Source organism: Carcharodon carcharias, chromosome 16 (assembly GCF_017639515.1).
Source record: "Carcharodon carcharias isolate sCarCar2 chromosome 16, sCarCar2.pri, whole genome shotgun sequence".
Lineage (NCBI taxonomy): Eukaryota > Metazoa > Chordata > Chondrichthyes > Lamniformes > Lamnidae > Carcharodon > Carcharodon carcharias.
The window spans coordinates 74103590-74120135 of NC_054482.1; the positions used below are offsets into that span (position 1 = coordinate 74103590).

The 16546-nt window shown below is 40.4% G+C and overlaps 1 protein-coding gene across 6 annotated transcripts in view; it reads left to right on the top strand.

Annotated features, from left to right (window-relative positions):
- osbpl9 (oxysterol binding protein-like 9) overlaps positions 1–16546 on the top strand; it is a 289515-nt gene that overhangs the window by 14311 nt on the left and 258658 nt on the right. For all 6 annotated transcript variants that reach the window (XM_041208298.1, XM_041208299.1, XM_041208300.1 and 3 more), the window contains exon 2: positions 8931–8981. In XM_041208298.1, coding sequence (XP_041064232.1) covers positions 8931–8981 — 51 coding nt within the window. The remainder of the gene's footprint in view (positions 1–8930; positions 8982–16546) is intronic.

Below are 16546 nucleotides of genomic sequence, written 5' to 3' on the forward strand. Positions count from 1 at the left end.
ATGTCCAATGGACCAACTGATTCATCCCTCTCTGTCATTTTTGTCTGTTCCTGTACATTTTTATATGCAATAAGTGAGAATACAAGATAAATGTAATTTTGGTTTACTTTCAGATTACTCCTTCAGTTTTCTCTCCCACTTCCATTTTGTTCTGTGACAGTATACTTTTGTTACTTTTCCTACTTTTCTATCCCTCAATTCTTTTACTGTTTGGATAGAAGATTGGCTGTCTGGCATGAGGCAGAGAGTGAGGATAAGGGGGTCCTTCTCAGGATGGCAGCTGGTGACTAGTGGAGTTCCGCAGGGGTCAGTGTCGGGACCACAACTTTTCACTTTATACATTTAATGATCTAGATGAAGGAACTGAGGGCATCCTGGCTAAGTTTGCAGATGATACAAAGATGGGTGGAGGGACAGGTAGTATTGAGGAGGCGGGGAGGCTGCAGAAGGATTTGGACAGGTTAGGAGAATGGGCAAAGAAGTGGCACTTGGAATATAACGTGGGGAAGTGTGAGGTCATGCACTCTGGTAGGAAGAATAGATGCATAGACTATTTTCTAAATGGGGAGAGAATTCAGAAATCTGGAGTGCAAAGAGATTTGGGAGTCCCAGTCCAGGATTCTCTTAAAGTTAACTTGCAGGTTGAGTCGGTAGTTAGGAAGGCAAACGCAATGTTGGCATTTATTTCGAAAGGACTAGAATATAAAAGCAGGGATGTGCTGCTGAGGCTTTATAAGGCTCTGGTCAGACCATATTTAGAATATTGTGAGCAATTTTGGGCCCCGTATCTCAGGAAGGATGTGCTGGCCCTGGAGAGAGTCCAGAGGAGGTTCACGGGAATGATCCCAGGAATGAAAGGCTTAACATATGAGGAATATTTGAGGACTCTGGGTCTATACTTGATGGAGTTTAGAAGGATGAGGGGGGATCTGATTGAAACTTACAGAATACTGAAAGGCCTGGATAAAGTGGACGTGGGGAAGATGTTTCCATTAGTAGGAGAGACTAGGACCCGAGGGCACAGCCTCAGAGTAAAGGGAAGACCTTTTAGTACAGAGATGAGGAGAAACTTCTTTAGCCAGAGAGTGGTGAATCTATGGAATTCATTGCTACAGAAGGCTGTGGAGGCCAGATCATTGAGTGTATTTAAGACTGAGATAGATAGGTTCTTGATTGGTAAGGGGAATCAAAGGTTATGAGGAGAAGGCGGGATAATGGGGTTGAGAAACTTATCAGCCATGATTGAATGGCGGAGCAGACTCGATGGGCCGAATGGCCTAATTTCTGCTCCTATGTCTTACATCTTTCCATTTTTCTGTCATTGCCTGCTAATTGGATTATGTCCTAGGCCCAATCGTCTTCAGCTACTTCATCAATAACCTTCCTTCCATCATCAGATTAGAAATGGGGATGTTCACTGTTGATTGCACAATGTTCAGCACCACCAGCAACTCCTTAGATACTGAAGCGGTTCATGTTCAAAGGCTGCAAGACCTGGACAAGATCCAGGGTTGGGCTGACAAGTAGTAAGTAAAATTTGTGCCACACAAGTGCCAGGCAATGACCATCTCCAACAAGAGAGAATCTAACCATCGGCCCTTCACATTCAGTGGCATTGCTTTGCTGAATCCCCCACTATCAACATCCTGGGGGGTTACCATTGACCAGGAACTGAACTGGACTAGTCATATAAATACTATGGCTGCAAGAGCAGGTCAGAGGCTAGGAAATCTGTGGCAAGTAACTCGCCTCCTGACTGCCCAAATCCTGTCCACCGTCTACAAGGCTCAAGTCAGGCATGTGATAGAATACTCTCCACTTGCCTGGATGAGTGCAGCTCCAACAACACTCCAGAATCATCCACGATAAAGCAGCCCGCTTGATTGGCACCCCATCCACAAATATTCACTCCTTCCACCACCGATGCAGCAGTGTGTGCCATCTACAAGATGCGCTGCAGGAACTCACCAGGCTTCCTTAGGGAGCACTTCCAAACCCATGACCATTACCATCTAGAAGGACAAGGGCAGCAGACACATGAGAACACCCCCACCTGGAAATTCCCTTCCAAGCCACTCACCATCCTGACTTGGAAATATATCACCATTCCTTCACTGTCGCGGAGTCAAAGTCCTGGAACTCCCTCTCCAATAGCACCATGGGTGTACCTACATCACATGGACTGCAGTGGTTCAAGATGGCAACTCACCACCACCTTCTCAAGGATAATTGGGGATGGGCAATGAATGCTGGCCCAGCCTGCGAAGCCCACATTCCATGAATGAATAAAAAAATTTAGCAACCATATCATTAGTCCCTTCATCCAAATCATTTATGTAAATTGTAAAGAGCTGAGGCACCAGCACTGACCCCTATGGCACATCACTCATCACATTTTGCCAACTAGAAAAGGACCCATTTATGCCTACCCTGTTTCCTGTTAGCTAGCCAATCTTCTGTCCATGCCAATATGTTACCCCCTACACCATGAGCTTTTATTTTCAGCAATAACCTTTGAAATGGCACTTTATCAAATGCCTTCTGAATAAGTTACATCCACTGGTTCCCTTTTATCCACAGTATATGTTACTTCTTCAAAGAACTCCAGGAAATTGCTAAACATGATTTCCCTCTCGCAAAACCATGTTGACTCTGCCTGGTTACTCTAAGTGCCCTGCTATAACATCTTCAATAATAGCTTCAAACAGTTTCTCTATGACAGATGTTAAGCTAACTGTCCTATAGTTTCCTGCCTTCTGTTTCCCTCTCTTTTGAATAAAGGAATTACATTTGTTATTTTCCATTCTTATGGAACCTCCCCTGAATCTAGTGAATTTCGGAAAATTAGAACCAATGCGTTAACCATCACAGTAGCCACTTGTTTTAAGACCCGAGGATGAAATCCATCAGGACCCAGTGACTTGTCAACCCTTAGTTTCAACAATTTGTTAAGAATCACTTACCTGGTGATTGTCATTTTCTTGAATGCCTCCCTTCCAATCAATTCCTGATTTATATCTATTTCTGGGAGTCACTTGTATCCTCTATTGAAGATCGATGCAAAATACCTATTCATTGCATCTGCTATATCCCTATTTTCCATTATTAACTTGCCAGACTCACTTTCTATGGACCAATGCTAACTTTATTAACTCTCATTTAAATATCTATAGAAACTCTTAGTATCTGTCTTTATATTTCCAACTAGCTTTCTTTCGTACTCGTAATTTTTTCCTCCTTTTTATTATTCTTTTAGTCATTCTTTGCTGTTTTCTATGTTCTTTCCAATCTTCTGACCATCTTTGTGCCATTATATGCTTTTTCTTTATTTAAGTTTGGTACTATCTTTAACTTTTTTAGTTAACCACAGATGGTGGATCCTCCCCTTTGAGTTTTTCTTTCTTGTTGGAATGTATCTATTCTGTGTATTTGGAAATATTCCCTGGAATGTCTGACACTGCATCTCTATTGACCTAAATTGCCAGTTCACTTTCGCTAGCTCTGCCTTAATGCCCTCATAATTGCTCTTATTTAAGTTTAAAATATAAGTCTTAGACCCACTCTTCCTTCAAACCGAATGTAAAATTCAGTCATATTATAATTGCTGCTACCTAGGGGCATGTTCTATGAGATCATTAATCTTATCTCATTGCACAATATAGGGCCTAATATTGCCTGCTCCCTGGTTGGCTCCACAATGTGCTGCTCTAAGAAATTATCCCAAAAACGTTCTATGAAGTTGTCATCTATGCTACCTTTGCCCATCTGGTTGTTCCATTGTGTTTGTAGATTAAAATCCACCATGATGATTGCCGTACCTTTCTGACAAACTCCCACTATTTCTTCTATGATACCCCATTCTACCATGTGATTACTATTAGGGGCCTGTATACCACTGCCACAAGCGACTTCTTGCTTTTATGATTCCTCACCTTTACCCAAACTGCTTCTATATCCTGGTTTCCTGACCTTGGTTCATCCCTCTCTATTGTTCTAATTTCATCTTTAATTAACAGAGCCCCACCCATTTTCCTAACTTCCTATCCTTCCAAAAGTCACATACCCTTCAATATTCATGTCCAAATCAATGCCATCTTGCAGCCATGTCTTTAATGACTATTAGATTGTACTTATTTATCTCTATTTACATTATCATTTCATCTGTTTTATTTCGAATACCATGTGCATTCAGATACAGAGCCTTAAGTTTTGTCCTTTTGTAATCTTTGTAACCTCTAGCCTTGTCTGTTTGTTACTCTTAGACTTGAGCTCTCTGATTCTTCCTGTGAAGCCAGAGACTGGGGAATAGCAAGTATCAGAAGGGATGGGTTGTAAGGCTGGAAGAAGTTACAGCTGAGGCAGTGCGTATGTCTGGTGGGACGGGAGTTGTAGAGCAGGGAGCCAACATAGATCATTGGGTATAAGAGTGGTGAATGAGCAGGACTTAGTATTGGATAGATTAAACGTGGGATAAAATATGTGCAGTAGAGTTTATGACGAGTTGAAGTTTATGGAGAATGAGGCTGGCCAGAAAGCATTGGGATAAAAGGCACTATGTAAAATCTATAATTTATGATGACGCAAGGTCATCATCCTGAAACGTTAATTCTGTTTCTCTCTTCACGTGCTGCCTGACCTGTGGGTTTCCTGCATTTTCTGTTTTTTTTTCTTGTATTTGTAATGTTCAGTTGCGCAGTCCAACAGCAATGCTTAAATATTGATGGTGAAATAGGGATATAGTTGAGGATCAGGCACTTGTTAACCTATTTATAAATTGTGATTCTTAGCAAGTCAATTTTTTGTTTTGCTACTTTGAGATAAATAATTCATTTACCCTTAGATTTATCAGCTATCTGTTGAAACCAGCAGCTGGAGAAGCTGAAATTACTACCTTTCAACAGGACAAAGCACAACATAAACATTTGTGGAAATAAGTGCGAGCTGCTGCTACTATTTACTTAAATAAGACCGAGCTGAAATTAAATATAATCACCCTGAATTATCTTTGAAGGTGTTTTCCCCCAGAGCTTTCACTACAGTGTTTAATAACACATTTCTAGATGCCTGTACACTGGCAACAAATGAATATGAGAAAGTAACACTGAAAACTGGACTGACAATTAGGATTAGGCTTGAGCTTTTAACAATGGACAATTTGAGATCATCTAAATTTATCTATGGATGTAGAAGATGCAGTACTAGTTATAACACACAGCTAAATGAAATCGAATAGCTAAGATAGTTTGAGAAAAAAGGACATTGTGTTTTTTGGGTTGAAAAACCAGTCTTATTTTTGTAATTTTATACTATTGCAGAAGATCTTTAGCTTATTCAGCTGACTTGAAAACTGTGACAAGTTTCAGGCTGTTCTCATAATGAGACGATAGAGTCATGGAAGTTTTGCATTTTTATGGTTGACAGAAGCTAAACATTTATGCAATATCATGTGCAAACGGTAAAAATGAGCTTTTTGTTGATGGCTAGATTCTTAATTCACTGTGGCAGAAAGTCATTGAGAGATAAAGGCATAATGCCAGCTAGAAGGATTTGGTGATTGGAATAAGGAGAAAAGAATCTTCTAAATTTTCACATTTTTTCTACTCATAGGATGTAAGTGTTGTTGACAAATCTTGTATTTATTGCCCATTCCTAGGTGCAGTCAAGAAGATGGTGGTATAGTGAACTGCCGTACAGAACTGCTGTAGTCCACGTGGTAAAGGTGTTGCCACAGTGTTGTTCGTTAGGGAGTGCCACGATTTTGGTCCAGTGATTATGAAGGAATGGTACTATAGTTCTTGCAGCCCATCTAATTGGTAGAGATCATGAGTTTGGGAGGTGCTGTTGAAGAAAGCAGTATTCCATTTAGAAAGAAAGGCTCGATGAGAAGGATACACCATCCATGACTGACTAAGAAAGTTAAGGATGGTATCAAATTGAAAGAAAAAGCTTGCAGTGCTGCGAAGATTAGTGGTAGGCTAGAAGATTGGGAAATCTTCAGAAACCAGCAAAGAATGACTTTAAAAAACAGGTAGTATAGAACTTGCATATTGCTGAAAAGGTATGCTTAAATTTTTAATCTGCAGTCATCAGGGCAAATGCAAGAATGCCAAATTTCAAATGATCACAACAATTTATATAACAGGAGAAAAGGGTGCTGATTGGTTAGCAAGTCGACACTGACCAAGGCATTGCCATGGAGAAAGCAATGGGGCCGATAGGTGCCCCAGCCTCCTGGATAACTCCAAAAAGATGCAAGCATCAGAACTGGCACCTCAACTATTTGCAATCTATATTAATGACCTGGATGAAGTGAATGACTAATTTGCTTATGATACAAAAATGGGTAGGAAAATAAGTTGTTAGGATACATAGAGTCTGCAAAGTAATATGGAATTGACAAGTTAAGTGAGTGGTCAAAAATTTGGCAGATGGAGTATAATTTGGCAGGAATAATTGAAAAGCAGAATATTACTTAAATGGAGAGAAACTGCAGGATGTTGTAGCACAAAAGGATCTGGGTATCCTAACTTTTTGTGATTCATTAAGTAATTAAGAAGGCAAATGGAGTGTTGGCTTTTATTGCAAGGGGAAAGGAGTATAAAAGTAAGGAGGTATTGCTACAGCTGTAAAGGCATTGGTGAGACCACACCTAGAGTATTGTATATAGTTTTGGTCTCCTTACTTAAGGAAGGGCATACTTGCATTTGAAGCGGTTCAAAGACTGTTCACTAGGCTGATTCCTGGGATGAAGGGTTGTCTTGTGAGGAAATATTGAGCAGGTTGGGCCTAAACTGATTGGAGTTTAGAAGACTGCAAGAGATAATCTTATTGAAACATTTAAGATTCTGAGGGGGCTTGCAGGATAAATGCTGTGAGGATGTTTCCCTCATTGGGGAATCTAGAACTAGAGGGTACAGTTTTTTAAAAAAAAAAACTGGTCTCCCATTTAAGACTGAGATGTGGAGAAATTTCTTTTCTTGAAGGTTTGTTAGTTTTTGGAATTCTCAACCCCAGAAAGTATTGGAGGCTAGGTCATTGAGTTAGACAGATTTTTTATCAGCACAGGAATTGAGGGTTATAGACTGCAGGTAGGAAAGTAGAGTTAAGGCTACAATTTAGATCAGCCGTAATCTTATTGAATGGCGAAGCAGGCCTGAGGGGCCAAATGGCCTACTCCTGCTCCTATTTCTTATGTTCTCATGTAAACCATCTTTTAGATAATACACCCTGCAGCCTCAGTGGTGGAGGGAGTAATATTCTAAGGTGGTGATGGGGGTGGTGATCAAGTAGGCTGCTTTAACATGGATAGGGTTGAGCTACTTGATTATCATTGGAGCTGCAATCTCCAAGCAGCAGAGAGTTTGCCATCATACTTCTAAGTTGTGCTTTGTAGATGGTGGAAAGGCTTTGGGGACTTGGGAGGTGAGTCACTTGCTGCAGAATACCCAATCCTTGACCTGCTGCTGTAGCCAGAGTGTCTATGTAGCTGGTTCAGTTCAGTTCCTGGTCAACGATAATCCCCAATATGTTCATTTTAGGGAATTCTACAATGGTAATGTCATGGAATGTGAAGAGTAGGTATTAGACACTTGCTGGAGATGGTAATTTTCTGGCACTTAAATGGCAAGTAACATTCGTGCCACATATCAGCCCAAGCCTGGATGTTATCCAGGCACACACCACTTCATTATCTAGGGAGTTGTGAATGGAACTGAACAGAGTGCATTTATCAGTGAACGACCCCACTTCTGACCTTAAGATGGAGGATGGCCATTGATGCAACTGAAGATGAATGAGTCTAGGATTCTTCCTTGAGGAATTCCTGCATCAGTGTACCAGGGCTGAGATGATTGTCCTGCAACAACCACAACTATCTTCCTTGGCACTTATGGCTTCAGCCCGTGGAGAGTCTCCCTCTAATTCCAATTGACTTCAATTTTTATAGGCATCCTTGGTGCCACACTGTAATTGAAGTACCAGATTGAGAAATTAGCAGTTAGTGGTACAGAGGTCCTGGGCAAATATGGAGACTGCATATGTTCAAAAGAGGAAGGAAGAAGACCCAAGTTTACCAAGCAGGTATATCTGAGTATGATAAAACTGAGTTTCCAAACAGCAACTCTCAATCCTCCATATCACAGCTAAATGCTTTTTTGCTTTAGTCTGCAAGCTTCGAATTGGTAAAGTTCTGTTTATTTTAAATTGGTTAATCTTTTCATTAATATGCCAGATGGAAGAATATTTCATGGATGCATTATGTATCTGTATGCTACCAGCAAAGCATAATTTTGAGCTGTTACAAACTGCTTCTAGTTTGCTAGTAAGGTGGTGGAAAGGACTTTGAGAAACATTTTGAATTATTTCTCTGTTTATCCTCTTTCTACTTTTAATGGTGACTGCTGTTTGATCATGAGTTTTGATATCTGCTTAAAATTTGTTTGTTCATAGGTTAAGTTGTAATTTTGTTTTTTGTAATGTATGGTATTCGATACAATTGGGTTCAAGGTAGTGATTTTTTTTTTGTCCTGTATACTTTTCCTTTGCCTTATGTACACTTTGCACGCATGTTTGAAGTGTGGCACTATAAATACCAATGGTTTGAATTATTATTTGTGTGGATGTGTGCTCAATGCAAGACCTGTTTTGTACAGGCTTTGTCCTTTTCTTCAGGCTTCCTATCTTATGTTCAACTTTAAAAAGATGGGTCTCCAAATTGCCTGCAGGTCTTTTCCAATGTCTTTGTATATCTAGCTAATGGGAAGTGTGCAGGAGTAGCTTGGGGTTATTTTTCTTCCCCACAGTATCACATGGTGCCACTTATAATTGACTTGAAATGTATTGATTTTAAATTGTCTGATTTTTGTTTTCACATGTCGCTATAAAATGTAGCTGCTATGAATATTTTCTAAATTGGTTTAATTTCTTTCCAGTCTAAGGACAAAATGATGCGTGGCTCCCGAAGAGGCTGTGTTAGACTGCGGGTGAGTATGAGATATTGCACTATTGTGAGATCCTTGGAATCCTATTGCTGGTCCATCAGAAAAAATTTGATAACAACATTAAGGCCTTGGGTTGTACTCATATTTTTCATAGTTTTTCCTCCAATTTCTCTCCTATTATTCCCCATGACTTCTCTGATTTCATCATACCATGAGACCCAATTTCCATTTAGCTGCTGGTCAAGCATAAAACGTAGGTTTTAACCAAACTTTTGGTCACTTAACTCCTTTTCAGCTTGATATCAGTTTTCTTTAAGCCTCTTTGTTGTAGCTTGGGTTGGTTTTCTACATTATAGTTGCGATACAAATACAAGTTGTAGCGACAATAAACCTAGGTGATGATCCAAGCTGAAAAGAGCAGGAAACTCCTCGTTTGGAAAAAATAGACAGAACATAAGATAAAAACCTAGAAGTGGCTTTTAATTCTGTATTCTAGGAAAGAGACTGAATTGAATGTTTTTTTTTTTGTTCGCAGGTGTGTATGAAGTGCTAGAGACGTTTCCCTGGATTGAAGAGTAGTATTCATGTCTGAAATGAAATGAGCTTTGTAGGCAGTTAAATTATTAAAGGAAAAGATGTTTTGGCAAAGAGAAAGCAAACTTCTTGGCAATTGGCAGTTCCATTTGAGTTGAAAGCAGGTGGTGAAGTTGAGCATGTCAGTAGATGAAATAGTACCAAGTGGAAGGGTCAGGCATTTATTCAAATAGATTTATTTTGTTTCTTACTCAAATTACAACCCATTAAAGTAGAATTGTATTTTTCCGTATCTTGTGAATTGCACTTGGAGAAATTGATAACTGTTACAGGATTGCATACTACAGTTTCCAGATGTCTTCATTCATTGAAACCTGTTATGATCCCAGCTGATGTTACTACTGGACAAGCCTGATCCCAGGGTGGTACCTGGCTTGATAGATCTTTTATTTGTTTGTTTAGATACATGGAGAAGGGCTACTGAACAGTCACTGGAATCATCTGATGAACTTAAAAGCATAAAACATTAAACAAGAAAAGATGAACTATATTACAATACTCCTTAACGCACAACTATATCTTTACAGATATATACAGATTTATAAGGATAACACAAGTTACAAAAGCTATCTTATAGTCAAGTCTAATGTTCACCGCCCACGTAAAGCAATTGGCAACTGGTGGACAGACACACCACGCTCTGAAACGAAGTGACAGATACCACCCCAGACAGATGCTATGGATCTGTCCTCATCTTACACACACACACACACACCGGCCGAGGCTTGTTACACCATGGGTGAACCGGTCTCACTGAACTGTTTTTCACCCAAAGGTTTCCGATCTCCACTTTCCAAGAGCTCACCTTGGAATCTACTCCCAAACTGGCACTCAGGTACCTTCTGCAAGGATTCACGTCCAGGGTTTCAAACTCTCCTTCCAATGATCCTCTCCCCTGGGTCACCACATGCATTCAAGCTTTCTTCCAAGCACTCTCAGTACACGACTGCTTCACATGCCCATAGCAAAGAGTTACAGACCTTCAGTTGCCTCTTTGGACCTTCTGCCTTCTCACAAGCCTATATCACTGACTCTGCTTCTTGCAGTTTGGCGCCTTTCTCTACCCATCACTCTTACCTTCACTGAGCAGGACCTTTTCCAAATTCCTGTCCTTTTCCTTTGACTAGAAAGTCTGCTTGGGACTTCCTCTTGGTCCACTGTCCTAGATTTGGAGACTCTCCTTTACCTTGGAACTGGCTGTCTGCCCCTTCTAGGTTGCTTCTGCTTGTCAGCAGTCTTCAAAACTGAAAAACTGCTTTCTGGTTTCTTCTCTGTCTGTGGGAGGGACCTGCCTTCTGGACCCGTTGCTTGGCAACAGCCCAGTTTTTCTACCTCTCGTGTTTGCTTAACTCCTTTGTTATAAACTCTCATTAGAAATGCAGGCACCTTTTACAGTGAAACTAAAACTCAACTTGCCCTTTTCTTAATACAGATACAAATCAAACTTGAACTTTAAAACTTTCATTCCTAACACCCACAAATACCAATAAAACTTAAGCTATCACTATTTCCCAACAAATAAGAAGGAAAAAAAGACTGATTTGCCTTCACAAAGCACCTTTCACAATCTTGGGATGTCCATATGAACTCAGAGGAGTAGGCCACTCTGCCCCTCGAGCTTGCTTCACCAGTCAAGATCATGACTGATCTGAATGGAACCTCAACTCCACATTCCTGCCTATCCCTGACAACCTGTCGCCCCCTTGTTAATCAAGAATCCATCTAGCTCTACTTTAAAAATATTCAAAGACTCGGCTTCCACCACGTTTTGAGGAAGAGAGTTCCAAAGACTCAACCCTCAAAATTTCTCTTCATCTGTCTTAAATGAGCGACCGCTTATTTTTAAACAGTGACCCCTAGTTCTAGATTCTCCCACAAGAGGAAACATCCTCTCCACATCCACCCTGTCAAGACCTCTCAGGATCTTGTGTTTCAATCAAGTTGTCTCTTCCTCTTTTAAACTCCAGTGGATACAAGACTAACCTGTCCAGCCTTTCCTCATAAGACAACTCACCCATTCATGGTATTAGCCTAGTAAGCCTGAACTGCTTCTAACACATTTACCTCTTTCTTTAAAGTAGTACACAATACTCCAGATGCGGTCTCACCAATGCCCTGTACAGCTCAACATAACCTCTCTGCTTTTGTAATCAATTCCCCTCACAATAAATGATAACATCCTATTAGCTTTCCTAATGACCTGCTGTACCTGCATTCTAGCTTTTTGTGATTCATGCACTAGGACACCCAGATCCTTCAATCTGAGCTCTGCAATCTCTCACCATTTAGATAATAAGCTTTTTTATTCTTCCTGCCAAAATGAATCATTTCACATTTGCCCACATTATACACTATTTGCCAGATCTTTGCCTTTTCACTTAACCTATCTTTGTCACTTTATAGCCTTCTTATATCCTCTGCACAATTTACTTTCCTACCTATCTTTGTCATCAGCAATTTTAGCAATCATTCCTTCAGCCACTTCATCCAAGTCATTTATATAAATTGTAAAAGGTTGAGGCCCCAGAAGGATCCCTGTGGCGCACCACTCGTCACATCCTGCCAATCAGAAAAAGACTCATTTATGCCAACTCTGCTTCCTGTTAGCTAGCCAATCTTCCAACAGTGCCAATATGTTACCCCCTACACCAACACCATTTCTGCATATTTTCTGCAATAACCTTTGATGTGGCACTTTATCAAATGCCTTCTGGAAATCAAAGTACAGTACATCCACCAGTTCCCCTTTACTCACAGCACGTGACTCCTTCAAAGAACTCCAATAAATTGGTTAAACATGATTTTCCTTTCACAAATCCATGTTGGCTCTGCCTGATTACCCTGATTTTTTTTTTCCAGGTGCCCTGCTATAATGTCTTTAATAATAGCGTCTAACATTTTCCCTTTATAGGCTAACTGGCCTATATTTTCCTGTTTTCTGTCTCCCTCCCTTTGAGTAATAGTTTTTTTTTAATTCATTCATGGGCCAGCATTTATTGCCCACCTGTGCCCTTGGGAAGTTGGTGGTGAGCTGCCTTCTTGAACTAGTTCAGTCCATCTGGTGTAGGTACACCCACAGTGCTGTTAGGAAGGGAGTTTCATGATTTTGACCTAGTGACATTTGCTGTTTTCCAGTCTAATGGAGCCATCCCCAAATCTAGGGAATTTTGGAAAATTAAAACCAATGAATCTGCTATCTCACTAGCCACTTCTTTCAAGACTTAGGGTGAATTCCATCTGGACCTTGGGATTTGTCAGCCCGCAGCCCCAACAGTTTGCTACAAAACCACTTCCCTGGTAATTGTAATCTTCCCGAGTTCCTCCCTCCCCTCCACTTGCTGATTTACAGCTATTTCTGGGACGTTACTTATGTCCTCCATAGTGAAGACAGAAGCAAAATATCCATTTAATTCATCTGCCATCTCCCTACTTTCCATTATCAATTCCCCAGACACACTCGATAGGACCAACGCTTAGTTAACTGTTTTCTTATTTAAATATCTATAACTGTTTTCTTATTTCTATGTCTATAGAAACTCTTACTATCAGTCTTTATATTACTAACTAACTATCTCATACTCTAATTTTTCCCTCATTCATCTTTTTGTCATTCTGTGCTGTTGTTTGTTCTTTCCAATATTCTGACCTGCCACCTGTTTTTGCGTAATTATATGCTTTTTCTTTCTGTTTAATATTGTCTAACTTTTTTAGTTAACTACGGATGGTGGGCCCTCCCCTTGGAATTTTTCTTTCTCCATTGGAATGTATATATTCTGTGTATTCTGAAATAATCCTTTTACTGCCTGCCACTGAACCTCTATTGACATATCCCTTAACCTCATTTCCCAGTTCATTTTAGTTAGCTCTGCTTTCATACCCTCATAATTGCCCTTATTTAAGTTTAAAATACTAGACTTGGAAGCTCTCGTTTCTCCCTCAAAATGAATGTAAAATCATATTAAATTTTACTGCTGCCTAGGAGTGCCTTCACTTGGAGGTTATCTCGTTGTTCAATACCAGGTCTAGTGTAACCATCTCTCTGGCTGGCTCCAGAATGTGCTGTTCTAAGAAACTATTCTGACAACATTCTATGAACTCCTCATTTACGCTACCTTTGCCCGCCTGATTTTGCCAGTCTATATATAAATTAAAATCACTCACGATTATTGCTGTAACTTTCTGGCAAGCTCCCACTATCTCTTTTATACTCTGTCCTACCGCGTAGTTACAAATAAGGGGCCTGTACACCACTCCCACAGGTGACTTCTTGCCTTTATCGTTCCTCATTTCAACCCAACCACTTCTACATCCTGGTTTCTTGAACTTGGGTCATCCCTCTCTAATGTGCTAATACCATCATTAATTAGCAAAGCCACTTCTCCACTTTTTCCTAACTTCCTGTCCTTCCTAAAATGTCACATACCCTTCAATATTCAGGTTCCAATCTATGTCATCCTGCAGCCATGTCTCTGTAATGGCGATCAGATCATGCTTATTTCTATTTGCGCTATCAGTTCATCTATTTTTGTTTCGAATGCTACATACGTTTAGACACAGTCTTTAGTCCTGTCCTTTTTATTATTTTTGTAGCATCTGGTCTTATCTGCTGATATACTCTTACACTTGTACTCTCTGTCCCTTCCTGTCACAATCTACAGCCTATCATTTCCCATATTAATACCTGTCTCCCTTGCCTTGTCTCTACTCTTTCGTTTACCACACCTTCCCAAAACTAATCCCTTGCCCCACTATTCAGTTTAAAGCCCTCTCTACTTCCCTAATTAGGCAGCTCGCAAGGACACCAGCCCCAATACGCTTCAAGTGTAGACTGTCCCAATGGTACAGATCCCACTTTCCTCAATACTGATGCCATTGCCCCACAAACTGGAACCCACTTTTCCCACACCAGTCTTTGAGCTATGCATTCATTTCTCTAATCTTATTTGTCCTATGCCAATTTGCACGTGGCTCAGGTAATAATCTAGAAATTACGTTTTTCGGGTTCAGTTACTTAATTTGGTGCCTAGCTTGTCATACTGACTATGCAGAGCCTCCTTCCTCGTCGTACCTATGGACCACGACCACTTGATCCTCTCCTTCCCACTGCAAGTTCCTCTCCAGCTCTGAGCAAATAACTTGAACCCTGGCATTGGGCAGGCAACAAGACTCTTGCTCTTTGCTACAGAGAACAGAGTCAATCCCCCTTACAATACTGACCCCGACGACCACTACATTCCTCGGTTTGCTCATCCACCCTGCAGCCCCTACTGTCATCCAAACAAGCAGAGAGAACCTCAAATCTGTTGGACAATTGCAGGGGCTCGCTCCTGCCCTCGGGTTCCCTTACCTGCCTTGCTCACAGCTGTCCCTGACCACTGACCAAATCAGAAGATCCTATCCTAAGTGGTGTGACTGCTTCCTGGTATGAAGCATCCAGGTAACTTTCCTCCTCCCTGATGTGTCACAGAGTCTGCAGCTCAGCCTCCAGCTCATTGACTCTGAGCCGAAGTACCTCAAGCTGCAAACATTTGTCCCAGGCGTGTTTGTCCTGGATCACCATGTGACCCAGGAGCTCCTATATGCTGCAGCCTTGACACATCACCTCTCCTGCTATCCTTAATGTGGTTTAAATAATTACTCAATTATATTAAACACTTATTCATATCGCTTTCTTATATATTTTATTAACTTTACCATCAAATTGGGTACTATTTTAAACATTGGGGATAGAATAGAACTTACTCAGTTACCAGATATTTACCAAACAGCTAGCTCTTTTCCTTGCAATAGAGCAAGAACCAATTTCAATGGGGTGAGAAAGAAAGAGGAAACAAACAACAACTTCTCCAAACTCTCCTCTCACCAAACTCCCAAGTCTTCACTTAGTTAGTCAGCTGCACTAAAGAACCCTGAATTTATAATAAACTGAACTGGGGCTACAGTAACCAGATTCAACCAGTTAGCTAATTAACTACTCAGCTCCTACAGCTGAGAGTGAATTTACCCTGTCTAAACTGTAAGAAAGAAAAAACTTAGTCTGCTTACACAGTACTTTCCAGTTACTGTTAATTACATACTAGATTAGATTTTAAGAACAAAATTTAAGAACAAAATTAACACTTAAAACTCTCCTCTCACCAAACTCCAAGTCTTCATTCAGTCAGCTGCACTCCATTTCAAAAAAACAGTCCCAAAGGCAATTAAGTACTCTTGAATTGTAGTCACTGTTATAATGTAGGAAACGTGGCTGTCAGTTTGGGCATAGCAAGATCCCACAAACAGCAATGTGATATTGATTTAATAATCTGCTTTTAGTGATGTTAACTAAGGGATAGATATCGGCCTTTACACCAGGGATAGCTTGCTTGCTCTTCTTCAAAATTGTGCTGTGAGATCTTTTACATCCACTTGAGAGAGCAGGCGGGGCTTGGGTTTAATGTTTCATACGAAAGATGACATCTCCGACAATGCAGCACTGTAGTGGAGTGTCAACCTGGATTTTGTGCTCCAGTCTCTGGAATGGGCTTGAACCTACAACTTTCTAACTCAAAGTTGAAAGTGCAACCAGTTGAGCGACGGTTAACATTCTGGGTTCTGTTGTTCTAGGTGGCAAATTACTTGGGATGAATGCAAAACATTTTGTAATTATGACTCAGTAGATGTTCATTGTTCTTGAGTGGGGATATTCACTAAATAATTTTCCTTCTTGGTGCATGTCTGTATTAACATCCAGGCTGAAACAATACCTGTTTCTGGGTTTTCTTGGTTAGAGTAGGTTTCTTACTTATCTTTTGCTATAAGCATTATAGAAGCTACTTGTGAACACAGGAACTAGAGTAGGCCATTCAGCCCCTCAAAGATGTTCCCTAAATCAGTTATATCATGACTGATCTGTACCTCAACTCCATTTACTTGCCTTTGTTCCATATCCCTTGATAGCCTTGCCTAACAATCTATTGATCTTATGATCTCGATTTGAGCCCAGTAACTTTTTGTTTAAAAAAAGGAAAAAA